This window comes from Acartia tonsa, chromosome 11 (genome assembly GCF_053477335.1).
Source record: "Acartia tonsa isolate MP-2025a chromosome 11, ASM5347733v1, whole genome shotgun sequence".
NCBI lineage: Eukaryota > Metazoa > Arthropoda > Copepoda > Calanoida > Acartiidae > Acartia > Acartia tonsa.
Window position 1 is genome coordinate 44214466 of NC_137270.1, and position 23522 is coordinate 44237987.

A 23522-nucleotide genomic window follows, 5' to 3' on the forward strand; every position below is an offset into this window, starting at 1 on the left:
AATACAAATACACTATTCACCAAAGACTTACTCTATATAAAGTATTCTATGTTAAAAATACAAATATACTATTAACCCAAGACTTATTCTATATAAAGTATTCGATGTTAAAAATACAAATATACTATTAACCCAAGATACCTTCTATATGTAGTATTCTATGTTAAAATACAAATATACTATACACCCAAGCTTTATTCTATATAAAGTATTCGATGTTAAAAATACAAATATACTATTCACCCAAGAGATATTAGTTTTCTTTTCTGTATGGTAAGAAAAACACAGAAAAATTGGGACAGAAACTTGAATTCAGATACATAAACAACGGTTAGATAAATTCATAAGTCATGATTTAGAGGTAGTGCCCCTAGAGGCATCTTGAGGATGGCATCAACCTACAACTTTTGCATCATGAATTTTCTTTTATGCTATATAACTATTTTGGGGGGATGATACCACCATCCTCCGAAGAGACAACCCTAGAAAAAAAATACCAACTAAAGTTTTAAAGTGCACTGTATGACTTACTGGACTTACTTTCGTACAAGGGTGCCTTAACTTTTTATCTGTTTAAAATTTTCCCTCCCTTGTGCCACTATAGACCTCTAGGGGCAAAACCGTTAGCCATTAATAATGTAATATACATAATATTGATCTAATTTCTACATAAAATATGTTCAGGAATTCTTATCCTGAAATAAATGATACAAAATAAAAAAGGAACAGTATTCTTTCTCAATTTGTTGATTTTATACCAACAGAATATATTGGCGTATAAGCACACTGCTAGTTTGTGCCAGCCAATCAAAGTACCCAAAGTTTTTGAATAACCGAACAACTTTATAAAACTTTGGGTACCAGTGTAGTTTACAGTCTTATGTCCCCTTTAAAGCCAATAAATACTTAATTGTAATAGAAGACTTAGGGTACCAGTACAGTTTATTAAACTGACAAGTAACAGGCAAATTCACGGTCTAAACTTTAATACTCTCAGCTGGCTAAAATATGATGCCGCCTATTCATTCCCTTTACCCAACCCCCTGTTTTCTACTGGGAACTGACCACTAAATGAGGTTCATATTAGAAACCTAAATTAGCGACAAATTTTCCACTGTCAATATATCCAAGTCTAATATATCCATGAGAGAGAGACAGAGAGAGAGAGATAGAATAACACACAAAACTAAATAGAAAATATTTTATAAGTAAATGTGTTTCTAATAAAACATAAATCATTTCTATTTTATTAATATCACAGCTACTCTATAATAACTTTTGTTTTTTTTTGTACGTACGTCCGGCTATTTGTATTACAAAATAAGTTTTAAGATAATATTTCAGTGAGGTAGGGGACATTGGACTGTAAATTACATTGGTTTGTTCTTTTAATATATTGTGATTGGTTGGCTCCTGATTATTAGTGTTTAAACTTTTCAACCAATAAATTTTATCTACATAAGGGATTATTTTCTTTATCATTAATGGGGCTGTGTGTCAATCTATCGACCATTGTCTTATCCCTTCAGATCCCTGGTTATTACAGATTCATCACAGGGATCTAAAGGGATAATACAATGGCCGATAAATTAATGTAGATACTTAATGAACAATGAACATTCACAAAAAAAACAATAAATTAACCAATCAAAACTCATTTAAAGTCAGCAAAGTTGTTAAATTAACGATTAAGAAAATAGAATTTTAAACTTTGGGGACTAGTGTAATAAACAGTCCATTGTTCCCTTCCTTCCTGGGTTCATCATTATCTATAATACAAAGTAGCTTGATGTCTGTCCGTCTGTCCGTCCGTCCGTCTGAAGCTTAAGATCTCGGTAACCACTGAACCGATCGGATTCTACTCTACTGGTCCTGTGGTGGTTTTAGGCTATTTAGGCCAAAAACAAAAAAAATCCCTCCCCATTTTTTTTTTTTTTTTTTTTTTTGTAGGAGATATCCTTGGTCCTTTTTTTGTAAAAGATTTCCTTGGGTCCTTGTTATTTTTTTTATTTTTTACTAATTTCACCTTAACTTTTTTTATCATCTCTTGGGGCAAAACCCCTAGAGGCTGGGGGCGAAGCCGCTATTTAGAAAATAAAACAATGTTATCTTTGCTGTGTTAGCTAAAGACAGTTTTATCCTAGTTATTATTTATTTTCTCTCCAAAGTGGAAATTTTCTTTTTACATGAAATATATTGACAAAAGCCTGTAAAGGCATGGATCTTAAGGGATAAGACAATGGAAGATAAATGATTTACATCCCCAAAATGATGTTACACAAAATGATATTGCCCTTTCTAATTTAGGTGCTATTTTTAACGTCTCTAGTATGGCGCGGTGTTGTCCAGTGCTCGAACTCGACAGATTATTGATGGTAAACAGACACGCTATCATTTAAATTACCCAAATCCTTATAATAAAGTAACATGATGTCTGTTTGTTTGTACCGAAGGATCTCGCTAACAGCTGAACCGATCGGGTTCTCCTTGACAGGGTAGCTTCTCATAGGTCCCGGGAAATTTTAGAACTATTTTGAGGGAGGGTACCACCACCCTCCCTCAATCGATTTTTTTTTTTTGCGTGGAGACTTGAATAAAAGTACAATATCCGAGATCTTCAGCTTCAGACAAAACAAAACTATAAACTTATATTATTGAATATGTTCCTAATTTAAAGCTAAAATGATTAAATAAACAAATAGATGAATATACATAGATGGATAGAAAGATAGTTTTTTACTAGTTAGATAGGAAGATAGGTTTTTACTAGTCAGATAGGAAGATAGGTTTTTACTAGTCAGATAGGAAGATAGTTTTTTACTTGTTAGATAGGAAGATATTTTTTTGCTAGTCAGATAGGAAGATATTTTTTTACTAGTTAGATAGGAAGATATTTTTTTACTAGTCAGATAGGAAGATAGTTTTTTTCTAGTTAAATAGGAAGATAGTTTATTAGAAAAGTAATTTTAAGATTTTACATCAATAAAGACACTTTTATTCACTGGATATGGTCTTTAATGGATCTTAAGTACTACATGAAGAAAAATAATGGATATAGAATATACGTGGATATATTGACAGGGGAAAGTTGTCGTCTATTCAGCTTGTTAATGTGGACCTCATTTATTGGTCAGTTCTTTCATCAGGTAGGAGAGTAGTTAAATGGGACATTATTAATTTAGCCAGCTGGGCCGGAGCATTACTTTATTAGGGTACATGAAAATATTATGCAATATCCAAGTAATAATATATCCATTATTACATGAAGAAATGGATAAAAGTATAAAGATCAGGGTTCTTAAGGGATAAGACAATGCAATAAAATGCAATGAAAATAAAAGTTAGATATTATGTAGATTAAAATTTAAACTTAAAGTGCTAGTTTGCACAACTGAATCAAGACAAGCTAAAGATTAAGAGACGTGTTAGTAATACTTTTGGGGCCAGTAAGATTTGTATGTCAAAACCCCTCCCTCCCCAAGAATATATCATGAGATATAATTCTTCCAGATAAAATCATCCTATTGGTTTAAAACCTTGCTCAAAGATTACTGAACTGATACGGTAAAATCTAGACGCGTAGCAGCTCTATCACTTTCTATTGGAATTACTTATTCCTTCGTCGATTAAGCATACAGTAACAAACATTTAACCCTTAACGGTCGGGGGGGGGGGGGGCGTTGAACGCCCCCCCCCCCATCCGGTTTTTCTATCTCATTTTCTGTGTGTGAAAGATAAAGAGCCCAAACTGCTTGACTTTTTAAGTGTGGCCGGGTATGACACATAACTGAGAGTTGAAATTTTTTGAATATCTCCATCCTGGCGGGCACAGGATGCCAGCAAACCTGGCAGGGTCATCTAGGTAAAGAGCAAAAATATTTTTTTTGACTTAAACATTTTATCATACCAAAATACTAAAATATCCTTTAGTAGTACATCCTCATATTAAATACAGGTGTTCAAGTCAATTTTAGGTTTCAGGTATGATCCTGCAGGTCCTGATCCTCCAGGTCTCCAGAAATCTTTAAAAGGCTCCTGTGGCCGCAATTTTTGACTTAGAGACTTCAAATTTCAAACTTAAGCTTATCTTACATGTCTACATAATGTATTAAAATTTCATAAAGATCCGCCGCCGTTTTCCCGCCGACCGCCGACTGCGGTGGCTGGCAGCTGCCAAGTACAGCTGCGGCCGCTGAAATTATATTTTGATATTTCAAATATAAAATTTACATAAAGATAAACATTTTCTGCTAAAAAATTTTTATTCTAGCTTCAAAAATAAGCAAATTACAGCCGTTTGAAAATTATAAGTAAAAAAGGACCTAAAAACAAAGGTTGTTAAATAAAAGGGTGAAGGAAGCGAAAATTGACCTTGACTTACCTAAGGTCGGAAATTCATCATAACACAGGGGACTTGCACAAAAATTTTTAGCCCTCTAGCTCTAATAGGAACTGAGATAATATGGGGGGGCGTTGAACGCCCCCCCCCCCCCCCCCCGACTGATTAAGGTGCGGCAAGGGGCCCGACTGTAAAGGGTTAAACAACAAATTTTATTTACTTTGAGATTCATTTAACAATTACAAAAGTATAAATAAACAGATAAATAGTTAAGCTTCATATTTCACTTCTTTTCTTTAGATTCTTTAGCATGGATTCTAGAAAAAAATAAAAATAAAAAGCACTGGTTAAACATATTTTTAATTTAAATAGCCGTAATTGTTTGTTTAATGTTAGAAATAGAAGATTTTTTGACGGAGGTTGCTGTTTTCTAAAATAGTTATTAACCTTTCTTGGACCCATAAGAAGTTTCAATGTAAAGGAGAACAATGTTTGATAAGCTAAAGGCGAGATTTCTTAGTTCATAAAATAGAATTGATATGATTGTCCTATCAATTTCAAACTTTGCATGATGGTTCCTTTAACAGCTAGGTACGATTTAGGACAATGCGTAACTGCTCTATAAAAGTTACCACAGATTGTGTATGTCCATTTAAAACATGATGCTTTTTAATTGCATTATATCTATTTACCTGTGTATATTCTAGAGAAAATCCAGTAGAAGGACTGTTCAATGTTCCTGATGATTTTGTAAATAGGTGGAATTGGAATGGCTTCCTGGCACCTTAATATATTTGTTACTAGTGGCTCCACCCCTAGCTTCTAGGGTCTTTGCCCCAAGAGGTAATTAAAAAAATAAGTACTTCTGGTTGTGCAACCCCAAGAAAATAGCCTAAAACAACCACAGGACCAGTAGGTATATTCTCTGAAGAGTAGAATCCATTCAGTTCACTGGTTACCGAGATCTTAAGGGACGGACAAGCAGACAGACGGACGGACAGACAGACAGACGGATGGACGGACTAATGGATTAATCCCATTCGAGTGTAACTCGAATTTTACCAGAGATTTTAATGGATAAGACAATGAAATATTATTTAATATACATTCATCTGTAGATTGAAACTATTGGTTGAAAAGTTTAGACACTACTAGTTTGAAACCTAGCAATAAACATTCTATTAAAGTACCCAAAAGTTTTTAAGCCACGGAAAAAGATAAAGTGATTTTAAAACTTTGGTTACCAGCGTAATTTACATTATAATGTCCCCTACCTGACATAATTGAATAAATTGTAAGGAGGGGGACAAAGCGTCTCAAAAATTATCCATGTGACGTCATAAAAATGAGGGATATAAGAGGAGAAGTGGAAAGAAAAAAAAAAGCTGGATATTCCCTCATTCTAATGACGTCACATGGCTGATTTTGTCCCTATACAATTGTAGAACAAAATCATCTTAGCATTACAGAAGGTAGACGGTAAATGGATGGAGTAAATAACATAAAGAATAATTGGATCTACTGCAGTTCACGGTAAAATATTGCTGGTAACGAATATTGCCAAAAATCTATGAATTTTAAAGGCTGCTAGCTGCCAAAAGGCTGAATGTACAGATCAAACCCGCACACCATTTTAAGCGGTATAAAAAGGCCTACAAATAATCTGGAATAGCTAAAATCCAATGATGCACAGGGAAAGCTTCACTGAAGAAAAAAACGCGTAAAATAGGCCTTTCTCGCGCATTTCTCTGCACTGCGAGATAATTATGCATTATTGATTTATGGCTATTCCAGATTATTTGTAGGCCTTCTTTTATCGCTTAAAACAGTGTGGAGGCATGATCTGTACGTTCATCCGTTTGGCAGCTAGCAGCCTTTAAACTTCATAGATTTTTGGCAATATTCGTTACCAGTAATATTTTACCGTGAACTGCAGTAGATCCGAATAATTTCTAAGGTAGAAAGTTCTTACTTGTCAAGGCATATCCCTTAGAAGTAGCACCATCCACCCCAAAGTATCCTCCACAAAACTGGGCTGAAATAAAAAATACTAAAATTTATGACCTATATGTATATAAACTAGTTACTTCGCCCTTTGCCTTTAATGGAGGGATAAGGAGATAAAAAAATAGCCTAAAAACCACACCAAGCCATTTATGATTTTTCACTGAAAAGTACAATCAATTCGGACCAGTAGTCTCCAAGATATTAAGCTTCAACTTCTACAGGAGGGTTGGGAATGTCAGAAAATAGTCTAAAACCAACCCAAGACATCAATATGTTATTACTTAAAAGTAAAACCCATTTGAACCAGCAATATCTGAGAAATTAACCTTGAGACAAAAACACCTTACTACTTTATATTATAGGATGAGCTGAGATCTTAAGTTACAAACAAGTATATCCTTAGAACAAAGAAAATCAGAAGACATCCTGTTACTTCTACGATTGATACCAAGTAATGTATTAGCTGTCTACCAGGTTTAAAATTTCTGAAAAGGAGTAAAAATTGTAACATGACTTGAATCCCTAGTTTTTAACACATTTCTTTAATTATATAATAAATTTAAAGCAGGTTCTTTAGACTTTTACTCTTACAGATGTCACATTAAATTATTAATTTATCTAATACATTAATTGTACTGTGATATCATGGTATTTAACAACTACAGCACAGCTAATCTGTTGACTTGAAGTCAGGTCTCAGGACTTTTCCAGAAAGAGAGAAAAACAATAAGGACAACATCCATAAGTAGCATAGCTAAGACATGAAAATTCTTGTAAACAGTCAAATAACTAACTTAACTCTGAAATAGCAATCAGCAATCTAAAGGGATATGACAAAGGCCGAAAAATCTATGTATATCCCAAAAGATGATACACAAAATTACCCCTTCTGTATATTATAATTAGTGGTTGTAATGTTTGGACACTCAACTTATTGAAATTAACCAATAAAAATTCATTGAAAGTCACTTAAGTAAGGTAATGAATGTTATTTATAAAAATTTGGGGATTAGTGTAATAAACCGCCCAATGTCCCCTCCCTCCCTGATCGGGAATACTTCAAAAATAGTTGATAATGGTTATCTATACAAGAAGTTTAGGAAGCCTATCTTATCTAGTTATGTGGTAGATCATATTTCAAAATGAGCTAAAAATACTTGCTTAAAGGAAAAATCATTAAGATAGAGACACACTGACTGGAAAAATGAGTTATATAGAGGCTTTGCTTCTAAAAAGAGAGGAAAATTTAATTTATTTTGAATTTAATTCTGAGATGGGATGTTGAACCAATTTGGGATGAAATTGTGTCCCAAATAGTTTTAACAGTTGAGGACTTGAAAATACTTTTTCATCCGCAAATGCTGCTCAGCATACCTAATTGGTTGACACTTAAGAAGGTAAAAAAATGGGGCAGGAGTTGAAATCCACCTTCTACCTTCAATAAAAGTTTTTAAATTTAATTTGGAAAAAAAAATATTTGGGTATAGTCCCTTTTGTAACATTGCACCTTATGGGGCGATTCTTCCTATTTTAGACAGTAGCTTTTCTCCTATTTCTGGCCTCAAGAGGGGCTCCAACCCTGTGGGGCAATCATTTAACCCAATATAACCTAACCTAACCTAAAATACCCTGTAAAAAGCTATTTTGAAAATATGACAAATCGCCCCAAATGGGGCAATGTTATGAAAGGGACTATTCCCAAATATATTTGTTCGGTGTCACTTCTTCTAATGTGCAATTTCTTTTTATATTGTTAAGTTCCCCTACATAGATGTAAACCATGGGACCGGGAAGAATCTTCACTGTAAAGGAGAACCATATCAACTAGATAATATAAGATTTATGAGATTTTGTTCTGTTTGACTATGGACAAATTCTAATTATATTATAGTTTTGCTACTAATAATAAATATAGTGCACAGTTATCTCTTTCTGCATTTTATGGCCTCTTAATCTACCCATAACTTACAGATTAATGGTCAATTTTATAGTTAGAAATTATTGTCTTATCAAATATAAAACATTTGATAGAAATATGTTTAGCAAGCAATGTCTAAGGATTGTTTTACCACAGCCTTAGCTTCAAGGATAAAATAAGTGGGTCCACAAATAGTTATTGAATAGTTATTTATCACATCATTGAAATGGAAAATTGTCTTTATTACAATGCTATACATGATTTTTCTGTATGGCTGAGAACCACTATTAACCCAGCGGACATGAGTTTCTTTACTAGATACTTGCTTATTATTCTAATGGCCTAGTCTCCCATCTTGTTAAAGTAAGGTGTATCACTTAATACCAGTTTTGATTGCTAATTAACTGTTTTCCTATTTCATCTATTTCATGACACACTGATATGAGGTCCAACATTTCAGGAAATAATATTTATTTTTCTGCTTTAACACAAAGGGATTTAAGTAAACCCATTAGACAACCAATCATTTGATTTGATTACACAACTTCTGTCTGGAAATTCTAACTGTGTGTTGGTAATGCATTCCTACTACTCTTTCTATTTATCATCTTATATATCAACAGTAGGTAATATTTTTTCTCATATACATTCAAATCCGGTGGATAGGAACCAGTTCCTATCCATACAAAAAAACTATGTCTAGCATCATATTATATCCAGCTTTTATGTATATCATAAGTTTAAAACCAGTTTTAATCTTATAATTGTACATTCTATATCCGCGAAAAGCTGTTTATAAAATGAAATAACTATTACTTCTCTAGTATGATGCCATGTGTTCCAGACTCAATTATGACACCTTAAAAGGCTAAGCCTGCAAGTTAAGTTAGGCTCCCTAACTGTTTAAAGTTGATGTTTATTTTCCTGGCCATCTTACCATTGTTGTGTAACAAGAGGTTTCAATCATGTGTCCATTACCACAATGTCTTGTAAACAATTATATCCTTATACTAAACTAACAGAATGTCTGTTTGTCTATTTGTGTGTCTGTGTGTTTTTTTGTAACATGGGATCTGGCTAACCGCTGAACCGATCGGGTTCTACTTAACAGGGTAGCTTCTCATAGGTCCCAGGAAGGTTTATAACTATTTTCTTGGGGGGTGAGACATTCCCAACCCCCCCCCCCCCCAAAAAATAGGAAAAATATACCCCCCCCAAAAAAAGGAAAAATATGTCCCCCCCCAAAAAAACAAAAAAAATTACCACACCCAAAAATTTGTTTTACTTTAAAAAAAATCTAAAATAAGAAATTGGGTTATCAATTTTGACTTCCCTCTCCTCAAGTGCCCCTAGAGGCCTCTAGGGGCGTAACCGCTAGTTATGTAAGAAAGCAAGATGTGATTTCCTAGATTAATTATTGTTTGATTTCGGCTCTGCTTTTCCAAGTAACTTTCTCATATTTAATTACATATTTTTGTTGGTCTAGGATCTCAATTAATCAAAAAAACAATCCTAGCAAAAATGAATTTCTTTAGAAAACTATGATTCCGTAACAATAGTATACAAATAACACTCTTTATTTATCGAGAACATTTGCTGTAAATATATAACTTTACTTGGAAAAGGCTCTTGTAGGAGAACAGGATTCAGTGGCAGGATTCCATCAGAACTAAGTTCTGGAAATATAAGGCCAGAGCCACCTGTCAGTATACAGGACCCTGAAATATAAATACGTCTCTATTACGATTTTGATTGAGGTTATAGATGTATCCCATAAAACACTTTTTCCATAACCTTTGCATTAAGTCCTTTTAGTTGTCACTTTCAGATCATACCCCTTCTTTTGGTATGACTGTCAAACAGAAGATTTACTACCTTTTAGAAGAATACTTTATATAAAAAGACAATACCAGCTCTTAGTTAAAAAAGGGTTAATAACAGGAGGTTTAATTGCATTTACTAAGTCTAATGATGTCTATAAAGTGTAACCTGTAGTAGATTCAGCTGTGGTAGAACTTGGAGCAGCAGGATTCAGAATACTGAATGAGTCCACTGATGTCCCTGTTGATTCTCTATAGGTTATGGAACAGTACCCTTTCTCATCCCTAAAAGATTTTATATTTTTTCAAGAAGTTAGTAATCACATGTTTGACAATCTTGAAAAGCAAATTAGAGGACATTTTGATTAATGACTGTATCCTTTACCAGTTAATGTATACTATTCTTTTGATAAACCCCTAGACTATGTATTATTAGCAATATTGTAAGATATAAATCTGCTAGCTCTACAACTTGGAAGGTTAAACTGTAATAACCTTTAGATTCAAGATAATGCAGATTTGTTTACAGCAGATTGTCAAAGAAAGAAATTACCCCCCTTATAGTTAATTTTAAAAATTTAAAAAAAAATGAGGTCTGAGCTTGGTAGGCACTTTGAGGGAAAGCACCATAATTGTTAATAGGAAGATATATATTGATATTAAGCGTTCTAAAGTATAAAATATTTATGTATAATGATGTACATAGTACTCCGATACTTGTAATATTTTCCTCATAAAACTTTATTTGCATAATTTATTATCTTACCATTGCAAAAATTCAAGTTATAGTGACATCATATCTCTAGCATAACATAATTTATGTAACATTGAAATGTTTTTAGAGAGAAAGATAAAACAATACAATACAAGAGCTGGATCTTTAAATAATTTAGTGCTGCCCACTGCCACTGCTAGTGCTGCCTTTAAAACATGAATCTTTAAATCAAAATTTCAGTGGTTAGCCAGGAGACACTTAGGAAATACCCACTAGTTCAGTGACAGTGGTCATTTTGCAATGCCAGTGAGCCGGTGGGTGTTTCCATAGTGTGTCCTGGTTCACCACTGCCATATTGATTTAAAAATTGCTATTAGATGAGCAGCTTTCAAAATCACCTCACAAGAGGCATTGACAGAAGCATCGCTGTGATTTAAAGATCTAGCTTAGAATGCATAGAATAAAAAAAGGTGAAGAGCCCTGTAAGAATCATAATAGAAAATCTGGAATATTATATGCATTCATTCCATTTCAAGGATTATCTCTCAATACATTACACAAAGAATACAATTTCTTTTTCACAGAGAGTTTAAACATAAATTTATACATTTTATTGCTAGTTACAATTAAATTTTTTTTTCATTTAATTTCCTATTCCTATTTGATTTCTTTTGTTTAAAGTTGTTTCCATATGTCACACTTTCCAGTTATAAAACATCATGGTAAAACAGCTAGTAAAAGTGGCTGGCTCAGATTATGACGTCAAAAAAATTAACCAATGAGAGGCCAGTATACACTGTAATTGACCAATGGTAAAATTTATAGTGGCCTCTCGTTGGTTAATTTTTTTACGTCATTATCTGAGCCAGCTACTTTTACTAGGTTCATCTTGTGATTAAATATGCTGGTTATAATTTCATAATTTTACATTTTAAATCCGTGGAAAGCAATTTATAATATGATGCGAGAAATAAGTTTTATTAGTTCCAGTAGTTTACCTGATACAAATTCTGTAGTCCATGCCTTTTAATAGTTGTGACTCCTGCCAATTGTAACTCTGAATGGTTCCAGATGACTCAGTATACCATTGGGCACAGTCAGTTGGAGCTCTAGGTAGCAGAAAAATATGTTTAAGATGAATTAGAACCGTCAGGCATACTGCAAAAATTATGTACAGCACTGTATTACAGACAATTTTCTGGAAATCATAAAAATAACACCAGTTTTGTCTAGGGAAAGCTGGTTATAATATGATGTGATAAATAACTACTATCCAAGTAATATTGGAAGTACAGGAAAAAATGGGAAATTTACACCCCAATGCAAATCTTTAAAAAAGATGGATTTGAGTGTTTGGAATCTTAATTGTGGGATTATTATTTTTGATAATTTTACATAAGAGAACATATAGGTTGATAGTCAATGAAGGGCAAAATATCAAAATTGTCATGGGTTGTTTGGGTCGTAATAAATTAGATTCAGTTTACCTAATATTAAGACACATAGGGAGAACAAATATTTGATCAAATATGTGCTGACCTCATTATTGAACTGCACTCAATCTGTGAGATTAGAATATTGAATTGTTTAGCATCTGCCACTCTAGCCCCATAAGTTATTATAGCAGTAGCATAATCAGTTGCATCTCTACCTATCTCAGCATACACTGAAATAAACAGATATTAAATGTAATATTGGCAAACTGGCAAACTCTATCTATCTTTCAAAATAAACTCTTAGCAATAGCAAAACAATAGCTACCTATAATTGTTAAATACAGTATACATATTAAATATAGTATACATCAATCAGTATAAAATTAACTTGGTTACTTGGTCAATTAGTCATGTTACATGAAATATTGTTATTAAAACATAGATGATTTTCTTATAAACATAATTTTTATTTGAACAATACATCTGATTTTTAATATGATTGTACATTTCTATATTTGTAGAAAGTTGGATATAATATGATGATAGACATAGTTTTTTCGTATGGATGAGAACCGGTTCCTATCCACCGGATTCGAATGAATACAAGAAATTAAATTATCTGACTTTCATACTTTTGTCATTTACTTCTTATGGATGATGAAATACTTATTTATTTTATTTTTACTTACTATGATATCCCCTATTGGTTCCACATATTTTTGGAGGAGTATATCCTGAGCTGGAAGCTTCCACAGAAAATGTGTCTGTACAGGTACCGGTTGAACCAAAAGCAAAACCTATGTTTATAAATATTTAGTTCTGTAAATTGATGACAGACATACAGTAAACTAAAAATGTATGTAAGCCTTTACAGTACAAGGACAAATTATATTTTTTAAAGTTGTAAGAGGTCTGTAGCTTAAGATTTTGATTCATTTTTTTGGTCATGTGATTGTTTTAGGATTTTAGTTTTTTATATATCTATAGATATTATCATACTTTTTTGTTTATTGGGGGTGTACTTTTAGATGAATGAAAAATCTTTTAAAACTTTACCTGTAAAAGTAACAAAGTCAAACCTAAGTTGACAAATATCTGGCTTGCACTAAGAATAAATAAATATTGTTATAGCTAATAATAAGATGTATTTTTGTATGTCTGCTTGTCTTTTATTATTTTCTAGAGGCAGCTTCCTAAGGACTCAGCTTTTGTAAAAGGTATATCAGGTTATAAAAATACCCAAAAATTCAAATAATTAAGTGTCTAATCTTCAAAGTAAGAAACCTATTTATCACAAATGCAATCTCTTTCAAGAAGAAATCCCACAAAACCTATAAAATTGTAACTGTATATCAGTAAATCACCCTATTTATATTTAACAGTAACAAGCCTTTTCACTCCACAGGGGGAGCATAGGCCGCTGACAATTTGGCAGTGTTTCTGTAACAATGTGGCTTTTTTTTTATGGATGTGGAATAGGGTTGTAAGCTCTAAGCCCTATGATTGTGGTGTAAAGTGTCCATTTGCCCATCAGACAACCAACCCTTTGATGGCATGACCTTTGTCTGAGAAGTCCTAACTGTGCATTTTATTGAGTTGCTCCTCTTTTGGGCCAAGGCATTCCCCCTTCTCTTAACTATTTATGTCGCGCACCTGACATAGCAGCAGTAGGAACCATTTTTAACGTCTTTAGTTATGACGCAGTGTCGGACCAAGATTCAAACCTATCACCTTCCTGACGACAAGCGGATGAGCTACAGTCGTGGGTTTATTTATATTTACCTTTGGAAATAAATCTTTTATTTTTAAGTAACACTTTCAAGCAGCTTACATCTCCCCCCCTAACAGTACATTATAATGATTGTCTACCTTTTCAATTTTAAACCAACAAGTACCCGTACTTCCAGGAGTATAAGCTGTGGGAAACCTAAAAGTGATACAAGACATATTAATAGATAAATAAAATAAGCATACACATATTATTTCAACATACCCAGGATTTGTGATATAAGTATTATTTCTTGATATGGTTGTTCCACATGTCTGAGCTGTTAGTAAACCTAAATATAACATGTTTTCATCTATCAATGTATCTATAGTTGTATCTATTGATGTATCTATCGATGTATCTATCAATGTATCTATCGATGTATCTATCGATGTATTTATCGATGGATCTATCAATGTATCTATTAATGTATCTATCAAATTGATGTATCTATCGATGTATCTATCGATGTATCTATCAAATTGATGTTTCTATTGATGTATTTATTGATGTATCTATCAATATGTCTATCGCTGTATCTATTGATGTATCTATTTATGTATCTATCAATGGTACTATCGATGTATCTATCAAAGTATCTATTAATGTATCTATTATTGTATCTATTGATGTATCTATTGATGTATCTATCTAAGTATTTATTGATGTTTCTACCAATGTACATATCAATGTATTTATTGATGTATCTCTCAATGTATCTATCGATCTATCAATCGATGTATCTATCAATGTATCTATTGATGTATTTATTGATGTATCTAGTAATGTATCTATTGATATACATAAACATATATTTATGTAACAATGGATGTATCTACATATTAATGTATCTATTGATGTATTTATTTATATATCTATTGATGTATCAAGTAATGTTTTTATCTAGCTATTTATGTACCCAAATTATATATCCAACAATCAAAAACTTACAGCATACTCCAAATCCTGCAGCACAGCCTCCAGAAGAAGATCCACCAGCTGAATTACATTCACCTGGCCACACATAATTTCAATCTTAATCCATTCTGTTATTTAAGATCTTTGGAACTGTAATTGTGAAGGAAGATCCTTATTAGTCCTTTAACCCTTTACAGTCGGGCCCCTTGCCGCACCTTAATCAGTCGGGGGGGGGGCGTTCAACGCCCCCCCTTATTATCTCAGTTCCTATTAGAGCTAGAGGGCTAAATTTTTTTGTGCAAGTCCCCTGTTTGATAATGAATTTCCGACCTTTTATAAGTCTAAGTCAATTTTCGCTTCCTTCACCCTTTTATTTAACAACCTTTGTTTTTAGGTCCTTTTTTACTTAAAAATTTCAAACGGCTGTAATTTTCTTATTTTTGAAGCTAGAAGAAAAATTTTTTTCCAGAAAATGTTTATCTTTATGTAAATTTTACATTAGAAATATCAAAATATAAATTTCAGCGGCCGCAGCTGTACTTGGCAGCTGCCAGCCGCCGCAGTCGGCGGTCGGCGGGAAAACGGCGGCGGATCTTCATGAAATTTTAATATGTTATGTAGACATGTAAGAAAAGCTTAAGTTTAAAATTTGAAGTCTCTAAGTCAAAAAATGCGGCCACAGGAGCCTTTTAAAGATTTCTGGAGACCTGGAGGATCAGGACCTGCAGGATCATACCTGGAACCTGAAAGTGACTTGAACACCTGTATTTCATATAAGGATGTACTACTAGAGGATTTTTAGTATTTTGGTATGATAAAATGCTTTGTTTTAGTCAAAAAAATATTTTTGCTCTTTACCTGGATGACCCTGCCAGGTTTGCTGGCATCCTGTGCCCGCCAGGATGGAGATATTCAAAAAATTCCAACTCTCAGTTATGTGTCATACCCATACTTAAAAAGTCAAGCAGTTTGGGCTCTTCATCTTTCACACACAGAAAATGAGATAGAAAAAACCGGAGGGGGGGGCGTTCAACGCCCCCCCCCCCCGACCGTTAAGGGTTAAGAAATTAGTAATATGAGGAATAAAAAAAGAAAATATATTACAACAATCATATTTCTGTTATCTTTAACTATTCCTTCATTTTTATATGGGTTTCCTTATATCCCTTTCTACTTAACATTTTATTTGTTTATCAATCTATTTGTCTATATATTTCACTTTCTATCTAATATTTTTTTTATATTGATCTGCATGTGAACCTTTTTTAAATTCTTTATTTTATCTAACTCTTAAATTCATAGAACATTCTTTCTATTAAACATTCTATCTATCTATTTACCTATCTATTATTTTTTGTTTTCAACATTCAGATTTTCTTTGACTTAAAAGGCCCTGTTGTAAAGTTACCCTAAATGTAAATAAATAAATGTGGGAGTGTGGCCTCTTTTCTAGTTTCGGGGGTTTGTAACAACAAGCGATGCAGACAGACGGACGTACCTTCACTTGCTATAGATCAGCTTCGCTGATCTGCTTATTACTATGAACCAATACAGGATTCAGTTTAGATGTTTGTTACATGAAAGTGGTCAGATTACTAGTTATTTACAATATTACAAGATAATACATGGATTAGGTACAAAGATAAGCAAATATAATTAAAGTACTAAATAAAGCATAATCAAAATCGTTTTATACAAATATGGCCCCATCCTAGAGGTAGGGCCATTAACTACAATAATCCTTTTGACAAAACATAATAAAGATTAAAATTAACCATTAGTAACACAGATGTACAAAATAATAGGTTCATATTTACATAAACAATGGCTCCGCCCCTAGTGGGAGGTGATTAAACAGAAGATTAGAGCTGAGGAGCGAAGCTACTCTACAATCCAGATAAAGTGAGGTCGTACTACATATACATAATTATAAACGAAATAAATATAATTTAAGCGTCTTAAATTAAAATATATTAAATTTAGTTTGCTACTAATAAAACATATTATAGCATCCAAATATATCTATATTTTTTCTATTGAAAATACTGAATATCTACCAAACTATATATCTAACTATCTATCTATCTGTCTATCCAGCAATGTATAAGAAGGATCCCAGGTATTTTTGTTCTGTGTATGCTAAAGAAAATATTTTCTTTTCCTTCATCTTTGATCGCTTTCAAACAGTTAGGAAAGTGAAATCCGCTTTTAAATTAAAAATTGTGATGATGTTTTTGTTTGTATTATCAGTTACTTCTTTGGTTTCACAACATTTGTCTTAACATTATATCATTATTTAAAACAGCTAAAAACCTGTTTAGGAGAGATACAAGACTTTTAGATAATAATTACATTTAGCCTTTTCAGATATATTAATGAACAAAATTTAACCAGACTTAAAAATCAACCCTATAATAACTCAACCACTAGCAAATAATATACTTGTATCTATCCTATCCTACAAATAAAAAATAGTAAGCTATTTTTTTTGTATCAAAGAATCTCGCTAACTGCTGAACCGATATGGTTCTCCTTTACAGAGAAGCTGCCTATAGGTTCTTAGATAGTTTTAGGCTGTCTTATTTTTATAAATAAGTCAGAGTATGGTTTTAGGCTATTTTTCTGTGCTTCCATATCCCTTCGAATATAGAGCCCCTAGATGCTAGGGGTGCATCCGCTAGTATTATAAATTACTGTAAGGTTTTTTGTCTAAAGTTTAAGATCTCAGAGAATAGTGATCTAAATGGTTGTAATTTTCAAGTAAGCTTCATATATGTCTCTGTGTGGTTTTAGTGTATTTTCCTTACCTTTTCCACCTTATCTTTGAGGCTTGGGGCAAAGCAACTAGTTTTATATAAAGAAGTTTATTTGTCCCAACTGTGTAAATATTATTTCATCCAAACCCTTTTCTCTTTTTTTCTATTCCAGGATGTTTCAAGTAGCGCAGCTACTCTATAACTAGCTTGTATGTTAGTTTATACGTCTGTATTACTGGCGGTTTCCATAATATTGCAACTGGACCAAGAAACGAACAGGCTATGTACCCCCTCCACTGTCAATTTTAGTTTTTTATCAAAGCATTTGTAAAATTTTTTTGGAGGGACTGCAATTTTTTTCAGATTTGATCTTCATTGGGAGGGTAGAGAAACCCTCCCCCATTATATATCAATCTTATTAAGGAAAAATATATCTACCCATCTGTTAGCGAGATCTTAACCCTTACAGATCGGGGGGGAAGGGGGCTCAAAGACCCCCCCCTCTAGTTTTTTCAATCTCATTTTTTTTGTAGGTAAGATGGAGAGCTGTAACTTCATGACTTTTTAAGTTTAGTAATTATACGTCGGCAAGAGTTGATTTTATTAGGATATCTGGTCTGTGTCGGTCGTGGTGTCCGGTCAAAGTCGGTTGGGTAGCAAAAAAAATTAGGAAAAATTATATATAAATCTTAATTTCTACATTATGACTTTTGTGTATAAGGTAGAAACCTAAATTTTTTTTGGTGAATACTTAGATATCAATAACCATCTGAGAAAAGTGGTGTTATGACCGTTTGACCGCTCCCTGACCGACTTTATGACCGATTTTTGTCCGGCTTTTACTACGGACATATATCATGAATATCGTGGCTTCTATTACAGCTAGAACCGTATAATTTTTTTTGGTAAATCCTTGAGCAATAATAAACAGATAAAAATATTAATTTGCGCCGCCAACCGCCGTTTTACCGCCGTAACCGCCGAAAATGGCGGTTTCCGTAATTTGCCGTTTTTTGGCGATGATCGGAAAAAGTAATTTTTTTGTTATGAAAAATAAAAGTTCGTCCTAAAATTTGGGCATCCTAGCTGCAAAATTGGCCGCTCTACAGCTGTTTTAAAATTTAGCGGCTGGCCGCTAAAAAGCGGTCTGACTGCTATGACTAGAAAAAGTAATTTTCTCTAAAAATACACATGAACCACCAGAAAAAAATTTTATCTTTATCTGTACCAGGAGCCGAGATAGAGGGTGGGGGCTCTTTGAGCCCCCCCCCCCCCGATCTATTAAGGTGGGAATTGGGGCCCGATCTGTAAGGGTTAAGGTTCGCACAGATAGAAAGACAAACATCCTGTTACTTTTATATTTGTTTTTGTCTTTTTATTGTGTTTGTGAGTCAAGTAAGATCTCTGGAACGGCCAGACTAATTTGTAAATGGCAGGTTTTGGTCTATTTTGAAACATATCACCTGCACACACCCCTTTCCTTGTTCCTTGAGGTAAGCTGAATTTAGCACTAGAATTAATGGTTGGAAATTCTAAGTAAAGTCTTAATTTATTTGGACACCAAATTCAAAAATTATCATAATTTGATCAAAAGTTAATACTTTTTACTTTTTTTGCTAGTTTCGCTTGATATGGATACCATAATTCTTGTTTTTAAAGAATCATCTGATAAAATTGAAATTATGCCTCTGGTAACACAGGTTCCAATTAGTTCTGGCGACACTTTAGTTACACATTGCTGAAGTTAGAGAAAAAGTTTTATTATATTTAGTTCAAAATTTTGCCACTAGGCGTCTCAATTTAAAAAAAAATAAATAAGTTTCTAATGTAGTTATATATTAGTATAAATCATTAAAAATATAGAATTTTTTAGAAAAAATAAAATTTAACATATTTATACACAAAATCAACGTATTAGAAAAAAGAAAAATCAAAGTAAAGTACTTTTTAAAGGTATAACAGACCGATTCTTAAAAAATGCATAATTAAGTACACTTTTACACACAGAAAATGAGATGAATATTATCTCAGTTCACCTTTTGTGAAGGATTGGACCTGTCCAATCTAATAAATAACATAATCGAAATAAATGGTAGAGTTATACCCTAAATCTATGTATCATAGGCCCTATGTGAAGCTCCTTGGAAAACCATAACGGTCCAGTTGATGGCGAGATCTTAACGTAAACACATTCCGAGAACCTCTAATGATTCATTCAGGTGTCAATGGCATTAAATCATCGTGCATCCCTTGCTTTTATAAAAGATTAAATTTTTTGGTGGAAATCTAAGGGCATTAGAGTAAAACACTAGAGGGAGAAGGGGTTAAAAAACTGTATCTCCCCATCGCAACCGCTTAGTGCAACCTTTCTATTGGGCCATTGAAAATCAACCAATTGTGTCGGTTATTTTAACACAGAAAAGTAGCAGAAAATAATTTAGAAGCAGACGAAAGAGGTTTTTGAAAAAGGAAGGGAGGTAGTTGTCTGTATCAGTGTATATACATCTATACTATAGATCTGTTCTATGTACACTGCTAGTTTATACAACCAAATCATACTTTTATCATTACTCCACTCCCCCACCCAAAACATCTTTACAATAACGACATACAGACCAATAGAAAATACCTATAGAGTAGCATGCCTCGCTTCTCTTACCTCATTTGGAAATTGAACTAGGGAGAACAATGAGAAACCTTCTAAAAATAATAATAATTGTTAATTAAATAAAAAAACGAGGATAATAAGTTTTGCAGCATTGGAAGTTAAAAAAAATAATAAAAAAACAGTATAATAGGAAAAAAATAAGTGGCATATTTAAGAGAAACCACCAAAATAATAATGTGAAAATATATATGCTAAAACATCATAACGGAGTTACATACTGACGTACGGACAGACGGACATATAACATAGTTATAGTTTAGCTGCGCTGCTAAAACTAATAAAAAAACAGCGAAGCAAAATGCAAATTTCTTATTAAAAGCAAAGTTAATCTACAAGTCTAAACTGTTTGTCTGTCTGTTCATGGATCAAGAAAATATTTATAACTTTATGGTGGGATGAGGGTACCTCTGCTTTTCCAAGAGAAAAGGCGAAGCTCTAAAAGAATACCCCCCCAACATAATTTGTTTAAATTTTTAAGAAATTCATTTCCTTTACTTAATTTTTTTGTCTGAAGGTTAAAATCTCGGCAATTACTGGTCTTGATGGTGTGTATTTTTTAGGGAAGCATTATATTTGTCTTGGGCTGGTTTTTGGCTATTTTCCTGACATCCTCTTCCCCTCCCCGACCCCTCACCTTCCCCTTGAGGCTAGAGACAAAGAAACTAGTGAATTAATAAAGTATTAATAAATTTAAAATAAATAAAAAAAACTTACTATCTCTACGTTGATTACTAAGCGTTATAGTTGGTGAAGTAAAAACCATAAAAATTAGAGAAATTTTGTTCAACCACTGCATGTTAATACGTTCACTCAGTTACTACTTTGGTTTTGCATGTATACAGATAGATAGATACATAGATAGATAGATAGATAGATAGATAGATAGATAGATAGATAGAAATTTTGTTCAACCACTGCATGTTAATACGTTCACTCAGTTACTACTTTGGTTTTACATATATGCAGATAGATAGATAGATAGATAGATAGATAGATAGATAGATAGATAGATAGATAGATAGATAGATAGATAGATAGATACATAGATAGATAGATACATAGGAGGATAGATATAAAAATAGATAGGAGTATAGATATATGGATAGATAAATAAATAGATAGATGGATAAATATATGTATAGATAGATGGATAGATAGATGGATAGCTAGATGGATAGATATAGGGATAGAAAGATGGATATATTTCTTATAGATAGATAGATAGATAGATATATAGCTAGATAGATGAATTTATAGAAGAAAAAAAAAACTATAAAATCTAAAGGAAGTGTAAAAGCTTAATAAGCAGACCGTTGATTTCTAAATTTATGTTGTACAAAAGTTCGTTGCCAAATTGCGTAAATTTAGGATACAAAAGGTCAAACGTAAACATATAGGATTTGATTGATTACCTTGTTGTCATGAGAATCATTCCAAAATCTGATGAAGAGGATAATCATATAAAAATTGTTATCAAATTGTTAAAAAGCATAGATTATAGTGTTGCTAATCGCACCTAATTGTTTTAAGATTTATCATGTAAAGTTCTAAATGGATAGGACAATTCTTACATATTTAAATTAACGAAAAGAGATAACTGTTACGGACGAACGAACCTACCCTAATTGTAGAAAAGCTTGGTTTTTGAAAAATATAGATGCAGGTTCTTATTCATAATTATCTTATTTTCCTAATTTCTAAATGTGGTTTTACACTTTAGCTGGTTCTATAAACATATAAAAAAAACAATATGACACTAGGATTATAGAACAATTTAGATCGTAATTATGTCGTCACATTAATGAAACTAATTGACTTTAGAACCATGATTTAAACTATGAATTAGTCATAAGAAGCGTAGCTATAGCAAGAAAAGTACAATTTTTAACCCTTACAGATCGGGCCCCAATTCCCACCCTAGTAGATCGGGGGGGGGGGGGGGGGTTAGCTAATTTAGCTAGGATTACCAAACGAACTTTTATTTTTCATAACAAAAATATAACTTTTTCTGACCATCGCTGAAAAACGGCAAATAACGGAAACCGCCATTTTCGGCGGTTACGGCGGTAAAACGGCGGTTGGCGGCGCCGATAAATATTTTTATCTGTTTCTCATCACAATAAAGGACTAGATAAAATATTTGGCTGGTCTAGAGCTGTTTTGAAATTCGGTGGCTGGCAGCTTACAAACGGCAAAATTACAGGTAGGAAATTAAAAAACCGGCAAAGAAGTGGTCAAACGGTCATGACCTTACTATTAAGGAAGTTTATTATTGCTCAAGGATTAACCATAAAATTTTTAGGTCTCTAGCTGTAATAGAAGCCAGTATATGCATGATTTATGTCTTTAGTAAAAGCTGGACAAAAAATCGGTCATAATATCAGTCATGGAGCGGTCAAACGGTCATAACACTACTTTTCTCAGATGTTCATTGATTTCTAAGTATCTGATTGACATCAAATTGGTAGTCATCAAACTTTTTTACCAATAATTTAATTTAAGTTTAATTGTAAATTCACCTATAAACAGTATTTTTATAACTCAAATGAGAGCCTAAGAAGCTAGATTATTTTTTTCCTCAGCAGTGAGATTTTTGTGTATAGATCATGGGACTGTAAGATAAACTTGGAATAATTGATTGATTGGTAAAAACTAGTAGTGTCCAATAATATTAATCTAGAAGAAGTAATTTTGTTAATCTAATTGTTAGTGAAATTTATTGTCCATTGTCTTGTCCCTTAAAAATGCCTGGCAGTACCAATCCTAATGTATCGAGACAAAGGACTGTTTATTACACTAGTCCCCAAAGTTTTGTAATAACGTTTTGTTATTCTTTGGCTCAACAACTTTTGTGAGTTTTGTGAATTTTGATTGGTTGGCTAATTAAGTTCAGTGTTCAAACTTTTTAACCACTAATTTTAATCAACAGAAGGAGTAATTTAGTGAAAAATCATTGGGAATGTACATCAATTTATCGGCAAGTGTTATCCCTATAGATCCCTGATTGCATACAAAAACTCCAAAACCAAAGATTTTCTTTTAATTCATGACCTAAGCTAATGCCTATTGATGGGTTGGTAAGAAGAAGAATGAATTGATTTAAGTGCAACAGAAATCAGAAGGGAGGGTCACAACTTTACATCCCAGGTTTGTACATGCAAATTAATACCAACACAA

The 23522-nt window shown here is 32.9% G+C and overlaps 1 protein-coding gene across 1 annotated transcript; it reads right to left on the reverse strand.

Moving 5' to 3' along the window:
• Positions 1 to 4532: 4532 nt before the first annotated feature.
• Positions 4533 to 21166, reverse strand: LOC145331822 (uncharacterized). The gene is made up of 15 exons (XM_080176670.1): positions 21060 to 21166; positions 20337 to 20377; positions 19364 to 19415; positions 14955 to 15017; positions 14229 to 14295; positions 14105 to 14162; positions 13292 to 13340; positions 12925 to 13032; positions 12339 to 12465; positions 11798 to 11908; positions 10254 to 10369; positions 9881 to 9982; positions 6312 to 6374; positions 5032 to 5123; positions 4533 to 4656 (listed from the first exon to the last, which is right to left on the reverse strand). Exons 1-15 carry the CDS (start codon positions 21139 to 21141, stop codon positions 4645 to 4647), a joined length of 1143 nt encoding a protein of 380 aa, XP_080032796.1. The 5' UTR covers positions 21142 to 21166; the 3' UTR covers positions 4533 to 4644.
• Positions 21167 to 23522: the final 2356 nt, after the last annotated feature.

Coding starts and splice junctions, on each gene's coding strand:
- LOC145331822 (XM_080176670.1), bottom strand. CDS start 21,141: ATGCAGTGGTTGAACAAAATTTCTCTAATTTTTATGGTTTTTACTTCA. Junction 9,983..10,253: donor CACAGCTGAATCTACTACAG/GTTACACTTTAT, acceptor TTTATATTTCAG/GGTCCTGTATACTGACAGGT. Junction 5,124..6,311: donor TAAGGGATATGCCTTGACAA/GTAAGAACTTTC, acceptor AAATATATTAAG/GTGCCAGGAAGCCATTCCAA.